Source organism: Callospermophilus lateralis, chromosome 4 (genome assembly GCF_048772815.1).
Source record: "Callospermophilus lateralis isolate mCalLat2 chromosome 4, mCalLat2.hap1, whole genome shotgun sequence".
Taxonomy (NCBI): Eukaryota; Metazoa; Chordata; class Mammalia; order Rodentia; family Sciuridae; genus Callospermophilus; species Callospermophilus lateralis.
The window spans coordinates 9,377,149-9,389,899 of NC_135308.1; the positions used below are offsets into that span (position 1 = coordinate 9,377,149).

Consider the following 12,751-nt stretch of genomic DNA (forward strand, 5'->3'; position numbering starts at 1 on the left):
TCTGACGGAACCGTTGACCGTCTTGAGTTTCACCCTAAAACCCTTTGGAACCTGTGACCTCATTTCCCAAGGACTGCATAGTGACCACTGTGACCAACCAGAAGCTAAAATGCAGAGTCCCCAAGAAGACTTGCTGAGCAAAGGCAGCCCTGAACAGATGAGCAGGGAAGTTGAGAGACTTAAGTTCTGCAGCAAAGCCTTCCTTGAGCTCCCAGAGTCGAGTAAATCCTTGTTGCACGTGCTTCTCATGCTCTGTGTTTTCCTTTGATAGAGGCTCTCTCGCCCAGGACTTAAGTTCCTAGAACAGGGATTGATTCCATCTTCCCTGCTTTATCCAAAGCCCCTGACACAGTGACTGGCACACCAAAGGGCTCAACAAACACAATTTGAAATGAAGCTACGAATGGTTTTGTATTGTGCTTTCTGCTAGGGGTTCTATGCTGCACTTTGACTCATTTGGGTATTGCTCAGAAGAACAGATCAGGGACCCATCCCCAGAGATTCTGAGTTGAGTAGGACTCGAGACCAGGGCTTAGGACTTGGGAACTCCACTGCCCCAATGGATCCCTTCGACTGGCCTGGGAGAAAGATAGAGTGAGAAATTAGTCTCCCAGCTTGACAGGTTAGGAAACTGAGTTGAGAGGGGGACAGAGATACAGATGGAGAGAGATCAGGTCTTTACTGGCCGGCTTACATCACAGAGCAACTAGTGGCAAAACTTTCTGGTTCCTGGCTCTCCTCTCTACAATATTGGATTCCAGGTGCCTCTTGCCAGTGGCACAATGGTGTATGTGTGTGAATCTGGGTGTGTAGGTGAGTGCTTTGAAGAGGGTTGTAAAGTGGGAGGAGGAAGGAGGGATAAGAAGAGTGATGGGTGGGATACGACCAATCTCATAATTCTCCTGCAAAATCAACCTTACAGCCCTGCTCTGTGACTCAAGGTGCCATTTCATCATCAATCTGCCAACAGTTTATAGGCACAGCTCCCTGGACGGTCACGAGGTTCTGATGTCTTTCCTGCACACCAGAGGGCTGGAATTCCTGAGTGTCTTCTGTGCTCCTCTGACCTGAACCTCACCCAGATCACAGGGGCCTCTTTGAGCTCGCAGAAGCCCTGCCTGGGTCCCCTCGGGGAGGGATGCCTGCCATTTCTGGGATCAGAGAGGATGTCCAGCCCCTGCCCCTCATTCCTCCCCACCCCTTGGTGGTGCTCCTTTGCCCTCCCTCGTGACTGGGCCTCCTCCCTGTTCTGGCTCCAAGGCCAATTTCATCACTTTGCTGTTTACTGCCTTTGCAGGAATCTGGGATGACTTACATCAAGCCAGGCTGACACCAGCCTTCAGCAGACACTTCCTCCCCGAGCATAGCTGGGTCTTAACCTTGCTTTTTCAGCGAGAGCCCCTCCTATTGGCTGTCCCTAGCAAGTGGGAATCAGTAATGACCGCTTTCCGGTACGGTGAGGAGTGGCCCATGGGAAGGGAAGTGACTGGGCTGCCAGGGCAGAACTCACTAGACAGGGAGCTCATGAGTGTTTGGCCATCTTCCCCGTGCTGACATCTAGCTCCATAACTCACAGCTCTCCCTAGTCCCTAAGGATGGCGTCTCCTCTTCCTAATCCCTGGATTTCCTCTCTCCAGGATGGAGCCCCAGGCTCAGGAACTCCTGAGACACCCATGTCCGGAACATGGCAGCAACCGCCACTTTGGCCTCGTTTACTTTAATGAGAATATAATCCAAAGCACGCGTGAGGCAGTCATGGGCCCAGCTTTCGCAAGCCCAGGCTCATGGAAGTCACATTATGTGGAGATGGTTCTGCCCCGAGAACAGATGCACACATGAACACGAAGAATGAGAAAAGCCTGGCAGGAGACGGAGGCATGACTGATTAGAGGATGATCAGCCAGGGCGGACCAAGCGGGGTGGACAGAGGTGGGAGAAGACCCTCCTCCCATTCCCATGCTCTTCCCCTGCGGCCTTCTGGGCCATCGTAGGGCTGGGGGCACCAGCTTTCAGAAGTGTCTTCGGAATTAGCGAACCACAGGCAGGGGAGTGGGAAGGGAACTCACGTCCCAGAGTCACTTCTACTGCGTTACAAAGGCTAAGGTTAAGGGACCCGCCAGCCAGTCAGTGGTTCCCAGATGTCCAGGATCTGGAGCAAGATCCAGATATACGTAAAGTGTCTGCAGAGACCTGCTTGGGGAGGTCCCAGCTTTGAGACCCCTTGTCACTTCAGGAAACCTCCCTCCGCTCCTGATGCCGCAGCGGGCATTCAGCCGGGGGCCTGATGACCCTTCAAAGGCCTGTGTCCTGAGTTGATTCTTACCCTCTGCTGCTTTAATCATGAGCTTATTTTTATGAAAAAGAAGAAGATTAATAACTTCAAGTATGGTTTAAATCTGGTTTATTATTAGATCTCTCTGTGGCCAGGGAGTTTATGCCCTGAGTTTGTAAAGACTTAAGGCAGCGGAGACAAAATTAGCACACAGAGGCCTGAGGCTTGAGCTGCCCAGAAGGAACTGGTGGGGGTGAGCAGGGACAGTAAGCTACGGCCCTGCTTCCCCGCCCCCCCCCAACTTCACAGCCTGAGAATAAGGGCTATGATGTTGTTCCCTTAAAATTAAAAGGGCTCTGGGTTGTGTGGGTGGAAGGGGTTATTTTCCCCGCTGCAGCTAACTGTCTTCAAACGCTGCCTGAATTTCCGTGGCCTGCTGCGATAAGGCTGTGGTCCTCATATGTGTCTTGCAGAAACACCCTCGAAATTAAAACTGCCACCATGCTGGAAGCTGAGGAGTGCCTCGGCATAACACCTCCAGGTTGCTGGGAATGGCAGGGGAAGCACGTGTGAGGAGAGGCCTCGTGTCCTCTAGGTTTCTAGAAGGCAGAAATGGCCTCTGTTGCAGGCGCACAGTCTTTCTCTCCTTTCCTTCCTCTGAGTCTGTTGATTTCAGGATCAAGGACAAGAGGGGATGGCCTTCGGAGAGGACATTGGAGAAGAAAAGCTGTTTCTTTTTTTCTTTTTTTTTTTTTAATTGTTTATTTATGTATTAGGTGATGCTGAGGATTGAACCCAGGGCCTCATGCATTTGAGGCAAGTGCTCTACCTCTGAGCTACAACCCCAGCCCCCCGGAAAAGCTGTTTCTTGATGTAGAAACCTTAGTAAAGGCCTCCGGGGTGACCCGCCAGGGCTGCTCTGGGAATCATAAAAAAAAGCAAACACCTTAAACTCCCTCCCAGAGCATAGCTTTGTCATAACCTTGCTCATTGACTCAGTAGCTGCCTCCCTTGTCCGAGGCCCCAAGGACCCAAGCTGTGACAAAGGAAGGTCCCAGTCCCTGTCATAAAGAAGCCAACCCCATGGATTATCTAGTGAAGGCACAGCCAGCCTCCACGCTTCACATGGCCATTGTGCCCAAATCACAGGCAGTAGGCTTGGGGGAAAACCAAACTGCCCTTGAGGGCCAGTGACGTAAGAGCAGACTGATGCAGCGGGGGACACGGGAGCTCTGGAGGGGCCTCTGTCCCGGTGGTGCATTTGTGGCAATCTCCTACCCAAACATTGGAAGGACCGCCCCAGAGGAGGAAGGCCTTGTGTTTGAGCCTTTCTTCCCACAGAGCCACGTGGAAGGTTTGCTTGGAGGTGCCCGTCTTGGCACATCTCTGGGGGGCTGATCTTGCCTCACCACCTCTGGGATGGAAACCCCAGACCTGCTCACCAATGGCTAACCGTGGCTGCTCAAGCCGGCTTTCCTCTGGCTGGCCAAAAAATGCACGGTTGATCCACTCTTCCGCCTTTCTGCGACTGCATTCTTCCATCCAAGCCGGCGAGGGTGGGTGCTGGTTCGAGGAATTGAATAAAAGGCCTTTCTTCGGGCACTTCAACGGCCATATTTTGATGATTATCTTCAGCAGAGTTCAGAGTGGGTTTTCAAAACAGCCAATTGGGTCAGGAAAAATAAGGCTTTCAGAGTCTTCTGGAGAGCCCATGCTATCTTTAAAGTTGCAGCACAGCTGTAGTTTAAGGTTGGAGAAGGCTGCAATTAAGGCTGCAGAGCGGTTTTCATTAGTACCCCGCGCCACCGCCTCCTTCCACAGGTTTCCTTTGCGGGTGATCTGTGTTCCCGTGGGAATCCTCGGCCCCTCTCAGCTTCAAACAAGCTGGGCCTCTCCTTCAGAGTCCACTGCTCAGCGCCTGGTCCTCCTCGGCCTCCGTGGTCCTGCCATCTCTTTCCTCCCGCTCACCTCCCTGTTGGTCCCCACCCTCAAGCTCCTCTGTTCCTGAACTCCACTCTGCTCCCTGGGGCAGGTGGCCCCTCTTCCAGCCCCTGCCACCTGCGTCTGAATGCTTCCTCTGCTGCCTTCCACTGTGGTTTTGGCCATCACAGAGCTTGGGGGTAAGTCCCCCCTTTATCCGTCACCCTCCTCATCCACAGTGACTGCCCTCCCTCTCTTGCCCTTGGTTTTTCTCACTGGGACGCTGCTGCAATTTGGGTTGCACAATTTTTCATCAGATGGAATTCATCTCCGCTGCAGGCATTTCATATCCTGGTCTCCATGACAACCCCCAATGCCCACCCCCATTTCTAAGTAACCCCTCGAGGGTGGCGTTGCCTCTACTGGAGAAGAGAACTGGGCTTTTCACTCATTCAGGAGTCACCCCATGACATCCACACTGGTCCCCAGGGTGGGGACAGCCCCTTCTCCACTTCCTGGAACCACAAATTCAGAGGGATGGGAGGCTGGAAGCCCCCAATTCGCCTGATCCCTGTCATCCTCTTTGGTCCTTAAAATCCCACATGCTATTTTTCACCATTTGAGGTCCATGAGCTTCCTGTTCCTTGGGTCTAAGGTAGTGGGAGTACCCTTCACTTCCCAGAGCAGCTGTGAAAATTCAGTAAGACGCTGAATAAAGAGCAGCTGGCACACAGTGAATGCTTGATCAAGGATTATACAGGGCGCAGTGGTGCACACCTGTAATCCCAGCAGTCTGGGGAGGCTGAGGCAGGAGGATTGCAAGTTCAAAGTCAGCCTCAGCAACCTAGGGAGACCCTAAGCAACCCCAAGACCCTGTCTCAAAATAAAAAAGGGCTAGGATGTGGCTCAGTGTTAAGCACCCCTGGCTTCAATTCCTCAGATCAAAAAAAAAGGATTGTATGGCTCTTATTAGGGTTGTTTTTCTATCCTACTGAACCGTCATCTTCGGTCATATCCCAATCTCCATCACTCAGGACAAATTTCAGCTTCAAAGAAATGCATTTTTCAGAACATGTCCTATGGAAGAGTAATTCCAAAATATTCTTTGTGATAAAGGGGTTCTTTGGCCAAGGAAGCTGGGAAAATGCTGTGCACTGTATCACCATCAGAGAGTCACATGAGCATAGCAAACGTTTTGAAAAGTTCTGCCAAAAAAAAAAAAAAAGCCTACTTAAATCTGTATTTCAGTCCAATATTTCTCAGACTTATTTAACCACAGCACTTCCTACCCATCTTAAAAATATATAGTTATATATGTGTGTGTATATTTATATATATAATGTTATAAGTTGTATAATATACATATTATATATAATATACATGCATATTATATATGTGCACATATATATGTATGTATGTGTAGAACACGCACACACACATATATACCTGTTAATTCTATGGGACTGTTTTTCAGAGATACACTTCCTTTGGGGAACACCATTCTAGAAAATGGCATCACTGGACCGGATGATTTCTTCCTCCTGTTTCCTGCCATCAACTTCCTTGGAGGCAACATTTATGTTGGAACTCGAGCCTCCTTGACCTGGAACCTCTATGCTGGCCGCAGTTCAGCCTGCCCACTCTGGGGCACAAAGCTTATTGCTGTTCCCCTGTGTGGTCTTGGGCTCCTCTTCTGCACCCCTCAACTGTTCTTCCTCGTCCCACCTGCACTGAACCCTTACTCCCTTTCCTTCACCCACCTTGAACCCCGAGAGCAGCCTTGCCACAGAGCCAGCCTTAGCCCTGGATCCTGCAGCTCTCTCTCCTGACCAGGGCATGAGTCAGTGCTCAGCCTATTTCCTCTGCACTGTGGTGGCTTTTCCCCACCCAGCCCAGTGGAAGCATGTCAGAGAGTGGCATGGACTTGGCTCCACCAAGTCCTGCCACCAAGAGCCTGACTTCCAACTCCTCAGTTCCTTCTCCTCTCTGTCCACGTCATTCTCCAAAGATGAGCTCACCTCCTTCAGTTCCAAAAAGATGAAGACCATTAGGTCCCAACCCTTTTCCTTTCCCCAGCTGCCTCCAGATGCCTACCTCCCACACCCAGCACAGGGAGGGATGGGGAAAGACACCTCTCTGGTTTGGGTCTCAGTAGCTCAAATAGCTGCCCTCTGGCTCAGCAACCCTCTTTAGGAGCTTTTCTTAAGAGAGTAATTAGAAGAGGAGGAAAAGGCAAAGAAGTGTGTGGAGAAGAGGGATACATGCTGTGATAAACCCGAGGAATGTGAACGCCCCAGTGCTTCTCTGCAGGCAGTTAGAGCTGCACTACAGAACGTTATTCAATGATCTACAGATGAATCTATGTTTATTGCCTGGAAAAGATATTTATGTGCTTTTTAAAAAATTTTTGGGTACTGGGTAATTGAACCCAGAAGTGCTTTACCACTGAGCTGCATCCCTGCCCTTTCTACGTTTTATTTTGAGACAGGGTCTCACTAAGTTGAGGAGGCTGGCCTTGAACTTGAGATCTTCCTGGCCTCAACCCCAGAGTTGATGGAATTACAGGTGTGCCCCACTGCACCTGGCATTTTACTGATTTTTAAAAAACCTATTTTGATAGTAGGAAAGGAACAGGGGGGTTTGGACCTGTTAAGCACTGGCTCTGCCACTAAGCTACACCTCTGGCCCTGTTTATTTTATTTATTTATTTTTGGTACTGGGGATTGAACTCAGGGGCACTCAACCATTGAGCCACATCCCCAGCCCTATTTTGTATTTTATTTAAAGACAGGGTCTCACTGAATTGCTTAGTGCCTTGCTGTGGCTAAACTTGCAATCCTCCTGCCTCAGCCTCCGTCACTGGGATTATAGGCATGCTCCACCATGCCCGGCTAATTTTTAAAGTTCATATGACAGAATAAGATGGATGGCATTATCCTTCCTATGTATATGGGGGAGTCCACGTGTAAATGCACACGGAAAGATCTCTGGAAGAATGTTCATCCACGTCTTTCATTTATTGTCTCTGAGGAGTGGGATCACATGTGAGGGCTACATTTTTCCCTTTTCTGAATTTTTTGATTTTTTTTTTAAGTAACAAGTACCATACAGAGATTACATGCGGCCAGGAATGCAAACCTCTTGTTTTCTGTACCATTTCTCACTTCCTTGTGTCCCCACATGGAGAACCTTTCCTCTTCCCTCCTCCCACACCCCAGCTCTTTCCCCTTCTCTTCTGTCCCTCTGCTTTCAAAGGGGCACGGGCCATCCCCTCCTTGAAAGTCCCCTTCGGCCTGGCCTGCTTTCCATTCTGCCCACTCCTTCTTTGTTCCTGAAACCTCTTCCCTCGGACCCTAGGTCCCCTTCCCGCCCCCTCCCCCTTGGCAGCTGCCTTTCTGCGGAGCAGCTAACTGGACCCGGCTAACTCTGCTTCCTCCCCCGGACCTGTCTCCTCTCACTTTCCATGGCATTGCCGTCCTACTTCTCTGCCCGTGTCCCTGACCACTCCTCTTGGCTCTGTCACAGGTACATTTTCTTCCTCCCCCTCTCTAACAGAGCAGATTTACCAGCACGGGCTAAAGTCTTGAGAGGATGTCTCTAGGGATGAGCAAACAGACCTCCTCCTGACACACCCTTCCAGGGCTTTCCACCACCCACAGGATGCAATTACAAGCCTTGAGTTGGCACTCGAGGCCACCGTGACCTATGGCTCTCAGCTTCTCTTGGCAAACCTCAACTCCAGGCAAGTCTCTCTACTGGCCACCACTAGACACACCTCCCTGGGGACCTAATGTCCAACTCTGCCCAACACAACTTCCTGCCTCTCCTGCCTGACATGGTCCAAGGCTCCCTCACCCTTGGACTGGAGCCTTTTGGAAATGCTCACTTGCTCTCTGGGGCCTCCTGTTGAATCCACTGTCCGTGTCGCTCATTCGTTCTTTTGCACCATCTGCCTTGATTATTCAGCTCTAGTAGATGTGTGCATCCTGTCTCTGCCCGCATCCCTGCCTCCCTTCCAGCTGGCCTGCCTCCTCCCAAAACGCAATTGCTTGGTACCTATTGGATGACTAAAAAGTGTGAGGTGGAATCCAGAATAACCAGGGGCTTAGCCAGGGTTCAGGTGGGGTGGGGGTATCTCATCTGAATGGTGAAGAATGTGTCTGCAGGTCTCCAGATGGAGAGGTTGAGGACACTGCTGGAAATGTGGGTCGTGAGCTAGAGAAGTACGTGTGGTGCCATCAGCCTATCCCCAGTGTCCAACAGATGAGAACGGAGAGACTGCAGGGAAGGGGCTCAGCAAGAGCCTGGGAGTCTGTCTGCTGCCAGGGATACTGAGAAGCAGAGCAAGGACGAGAGCCAGGAAGAGAACCGATAGCACCCTCCTCGGAGCCCTCTTACAACCCTTAGCATTGAAAGTCTTGTTTGAATGATTTGGGCATAAATCTGAAGTGTGTTAGTGAAGGGTAAGTGCCTTCAGAGAAAGGACAATGCCTGGACTCTTTGTACCTTTCCTGGCCGTTAGACATCTGTAGACTTGCAAACCCTGGGGTCAGGCAGCTGATCTATAATCCCTAAACAGAGCATGTATCTTTATTAAAACCCTTGTTAGGACATGGTATGATTTTTGCTGCTAAGGACCTCAGCCCAGTGGGGGGCTCAGATGTTACACTGAACAAATGTCATGATCACCCCCAATTACCCGGGAAAAGGCAGAGATACCATGCTGACGAGACTCACACTGACACTGCCCTGTGAGGTCACCAAGTCTCCTTGGAAGAGGGGGACTAAGGCCCAAGAAGTCCAGGGACTTTGTCGCAGTGATGAAGCTGGTCTGTGACAGGACTGGGCTGACCTCAGGGCTTCAGTCCTCCCAACATAAGCACACACACACACACACACACACCCCACAGGTGGTGCACATATGAGTGGCACAGGCTGTCACGCTGGCCTGGCTGCCAATTCTAACACCTTTCCAGAACAGCTGCCTGTCCATGGAAACTGCCAAGCTATCTCCAACGCCTGGGTTTTTTCCCCTTTCACAAATTAGCTCTGGGATGTGAGTCTTCTGTTATTAAAGTTACCCACCTAAATGGCAGGGCGACCATTTTTGTGGGGGAATGTTTGAGAGTTTGCAGCTGATCTCTAATATCTGAAATTTAAGGACTCTGCCCGCCCCCCCCACTGAATCAGGCTTCTTGGTGGCTTTTTTCATCTTTGCAACATCAGATCCTTGCCTTCTGACCCAGGTCCCTCCTGGTGACCAGAGGTCCAGGAATGAGGACCAGGGAGGCAGATTTCTCCCAGGACATAGGGCTGCTGTTTTTGAGCCCCCCTTTCTCCCTTTTATGTGGTACCACTCTCTGCTTCTGCGGGGAGGGCCTGTTCCTCTCAAGTTTGGAGCAGCAGGGGGTGGCTCTGCCCAGGGCGAGGCAGGCAGGCGGCTGAGCACAAGGACCTCCGAGGCCCAGCCCGCAGCAGGCCCGCTTCCCATCATCCTCCACTGAGTTGCTTCTAATTCCCCAAATGCTGCTGGAGCCCAGAGCTCCTGGGCCTGGGGACCACCCAAGAGGAGAAAGGGGCCCAGAGGGGGAACATGACAGGACTTGGGAAGACAGTCTGTGGCCTACTCTCTAATCAAGCGTCTTCACGGCAAACCCGACTGCTTCTTGGAGGTCTGGGAGAGCTTTCCCATCAAGACCCTGTCATGGCGGGTGTGAAATGGTCCCACAAGAGGCTGTTAATGGCTCAGAAAAGCAGTGGGAAGCTCCGAGGTGAGCTTGTCGCCAAGGGGCTGGTGGCAGCTGGGTATCCCTCAGGGTTATGTGTGAGAGGGGCCAGGTGCCAGCTTGCATTAAAAGATATGGCTGCCTGGGAGGCCTGGCTGGATGGATGTCAGGCAAGAGGGGCCCGCTGGAGGGAACAGCCCGCCTGGCAGAGTGGGCCTTGGCGCTCAGCCACCGGTGGGCTGTGCTGCTCCACAGGCGTGTTTTCTTGTTTGAGTAAGTCCCTGCCACGCCCCTTTCCCCTGAAACACCACATCACCATGTTTGTTTTGAGCAAGGGACCATGTCTTTGCCAACAGATGTAACTGGCAGATTGGCGGGAGCTCTGGAGAGCCTGTGGAGCCAGCCTCCCTCAGGGAGAGGCTCTCTGGAAGGGGCCACTGCCCAGCTCTGAGGGGCACTTTGCTTTTTCCACTTGGGTGAGAAAAATCCTGGTTCTCCACACTCCACAGACCCCAAAGGCCAAGTATTTGCTGTCTGCCTTGATGTTTCCATCTCAGGTAGAGGCTGTGAGGGAGGGAGGCGAGCTGGAAGCCAACCCTGGCCTTCCCAAGCAGCAGTGCACCGGGGGGCCCTGGGATGCCACAGATCACCAAGGATTTCCAAAGAGCTGTCTTAAAGGCCTCAGTGGCCAGGAGTCCGTTGGCACCTGCGGAGGCTGCTGGTTCAGAGCAGGGGAAGGAGGCGAGAGGGCAGGGCTGGGGCTTCATTCTGGGAGTCACAGCCTCCCTGTCAGCAGAAAGGAGGCCCCAGGAATCTGGTGACACATGTCAGCAGCCCCTCCCCAGGAACCTCTTCCTAGATATTCGTCCACACCAGCTCTTTTCTCCTCCATTCCACAGGCTTTGGGCTGGCCTGTCCTTCCCGCACTCTATTTTCTCTTACAGTGTTTGTCTGGAATGTTGGTGCAGCCAAAACCGCTCTGAGAATGTGCAGCACCTTACCACCCTCCAAGGTTCAGGGCAGCCTGTGACCTATAGGATGTGGTAAGATGTGGCTAAGAGCTTCCCAGACCCTTCTGGTAACGCCTGCCCCAGGGCCTGCTCCCAGGGGAAGGGAGAGCTCCAGAGATGTGGCCGCAAGGAGCTCAGTGGGTGAGGCCCCCCTCTGCCTGCCAAAGGAACTCCCCGGGGTTGATTACAACTGGCTCGGCTCATCTCAGACAGTCCAAGACATGGTGTGGCCGTGAGGAAGCACAGGCAGAAGGTGCCAGAGGCCAGATGGAAGGGAACAGCAGAGAAGCAGGGGTGTGCTCAGGACTGGAAGCCAGGAGCCCTGGGTTCTGGTCCCCTGACTAGCTGGCAGGTTTAAGCAAGTCTCTTCTCCACGGGGCCAGCCACAGACTTTGGGAGGCCCAGAGCAAATAAAAGTGAGAAGTTGCTTGTTAGAAAATCATGATGAATTTCAAGGCAGCATGAGCAGAGCAACAAACCAAGTGCACAGCGGGGGTTGCACATCCATGAAGCCAGCTCTACTTGTTGAGGCCTCAGTTTCCTCAACCCTACAATGTAGAGGCTGCATCAGTCAGAGCTTTGTCTGTGGACCCCTTTCTTCAAATGAATCCTAAGATTTTTGCATCAAAGAGACAAATAGCTACTCTGTTTGCAACAGACTTGTGAGGTCTGGGCCCCCCTCCACACCCCCATATCTTCCTTCACACCCCCATATACTTCCTGAAAGTATAGTTTAGAGCCCTGTGGTCTCTTGTGTCCTTGTGGGTGAGATGGCGAGGTTCTCACTGCTAGAACTCAAGCATCGAAGGGCTCCTACCTGGAGACTGTTGAGAGGCACTGGAGAGGGTCCTAAACCCCTGAAAAAGTTCTGCCCTACAGCCTGTCTCCAAAGACTCCTTCTTTCCCAGCCTGGAAATGAGTTTGAAGATCAGCATCCTCTTCCCAGGGCCTCAGAAAGGCCCAGAAAGGCCTTTTGGTTACACCTTTGGTTCTTATTTCCATCCCACACTGGCCACAAGGACTGCCCTGAGGATGGCCCCTACCTGGGCTCAGTTCTGGCCCATGGGACTTCCCCAGCTTCTCTGCACAGGTCAGAGGGCGGGTCAGGCCAGACAGTGTTGAAGGCTGGCAGGAAGAGGGCCCAGCTGAAGGCTGTGTCTCTCTTGGAGTGGGGATCCTCGGCCTGGCAGCAGGCAGAAGGGTAGGTGGCGGCTGCAGGAGCCTCTGGGGTGGGTACTCAGGATGGGAAGCTTCGTGCTAGAAGTTGGGCTGGTGACAGCCTTCTATGTTGACTGGCTAAAAGGGATCGGAAACTTCTCTGGACTTTAAATTTGTTTTTGAGGGATAGGATAGGGCTTCAGAGGGAGGAGGGGCGTGCGTGATCCCTCTTAAAACTTGACCCTGATCTTCAGGATTCGGTGTTGCCCCCCGACCCCACCCCGCAGCACCCTGCAGCACCCTGCACTACCTGTCGTGGGGTAACCGGAAAGGGAGGAGACCACCCCTGCTGTCAGCCCTGCCTGCAGGAAAGGCGCCCCGCTTTGTTCTGGCCTGGGTCTGGGCTCCGGGAGGTCGGCGGGGTCTCTCCGCTTACCTTTCATGGTCCCGTGTGCGGGGGCCTCGCGAGGGCCCAGTTGCAGGCGCTGGAGCTGCGGTGGACAGAGCGGGAAGCGGCGGGTCCTCCCGGGCAGCGATCGCCGCCCCTACGCGCAGCCGGCGGGAGTCATGCCGCAGCGTGCCCCTGCGGAGGCGGCAGGCCGAGGGGAGGGTCCCGCGGGGTCGCAGCCTGGGGACGCCCCGCCGGGCGCCTAGCGCCGCGCCCC

The 12,751-nt window shown here is 52.7% G+C and overlaps 1 protein-coding gene and 1 non-coding gene across 2 annotated transcripts in view; both read right to left on the reverse strand.

Moving 5' to 3' along the window:
• Scara3 (scavenger receptor class A member 3) overlaps window positions 1-12,751 on the reverse strand; it is a 34,635-nt gene extending 21,884 nt beyond the window's left edge. Inside the window, exon 1 of the mRNA XM_076852276.1 lies at window positions 12,523-12,751. Coding sequence (XP_076708391.1) covers window positions 12,523-12,529 — 7 coding nt within the window. The 5' untranslated portion in view covers window positions 12,530-12,751. The remainder of the gene's footprint in view (window positions 1-12,522) is intronic.
• Window positions 3,047-3,118, reverse strand: Trnal-caa (transfer RNA leucine (anticodon CAA)). Its single transcript has one exon. It is a non-coding gene; the product is annotated as a tRNA-Leu (tRNA).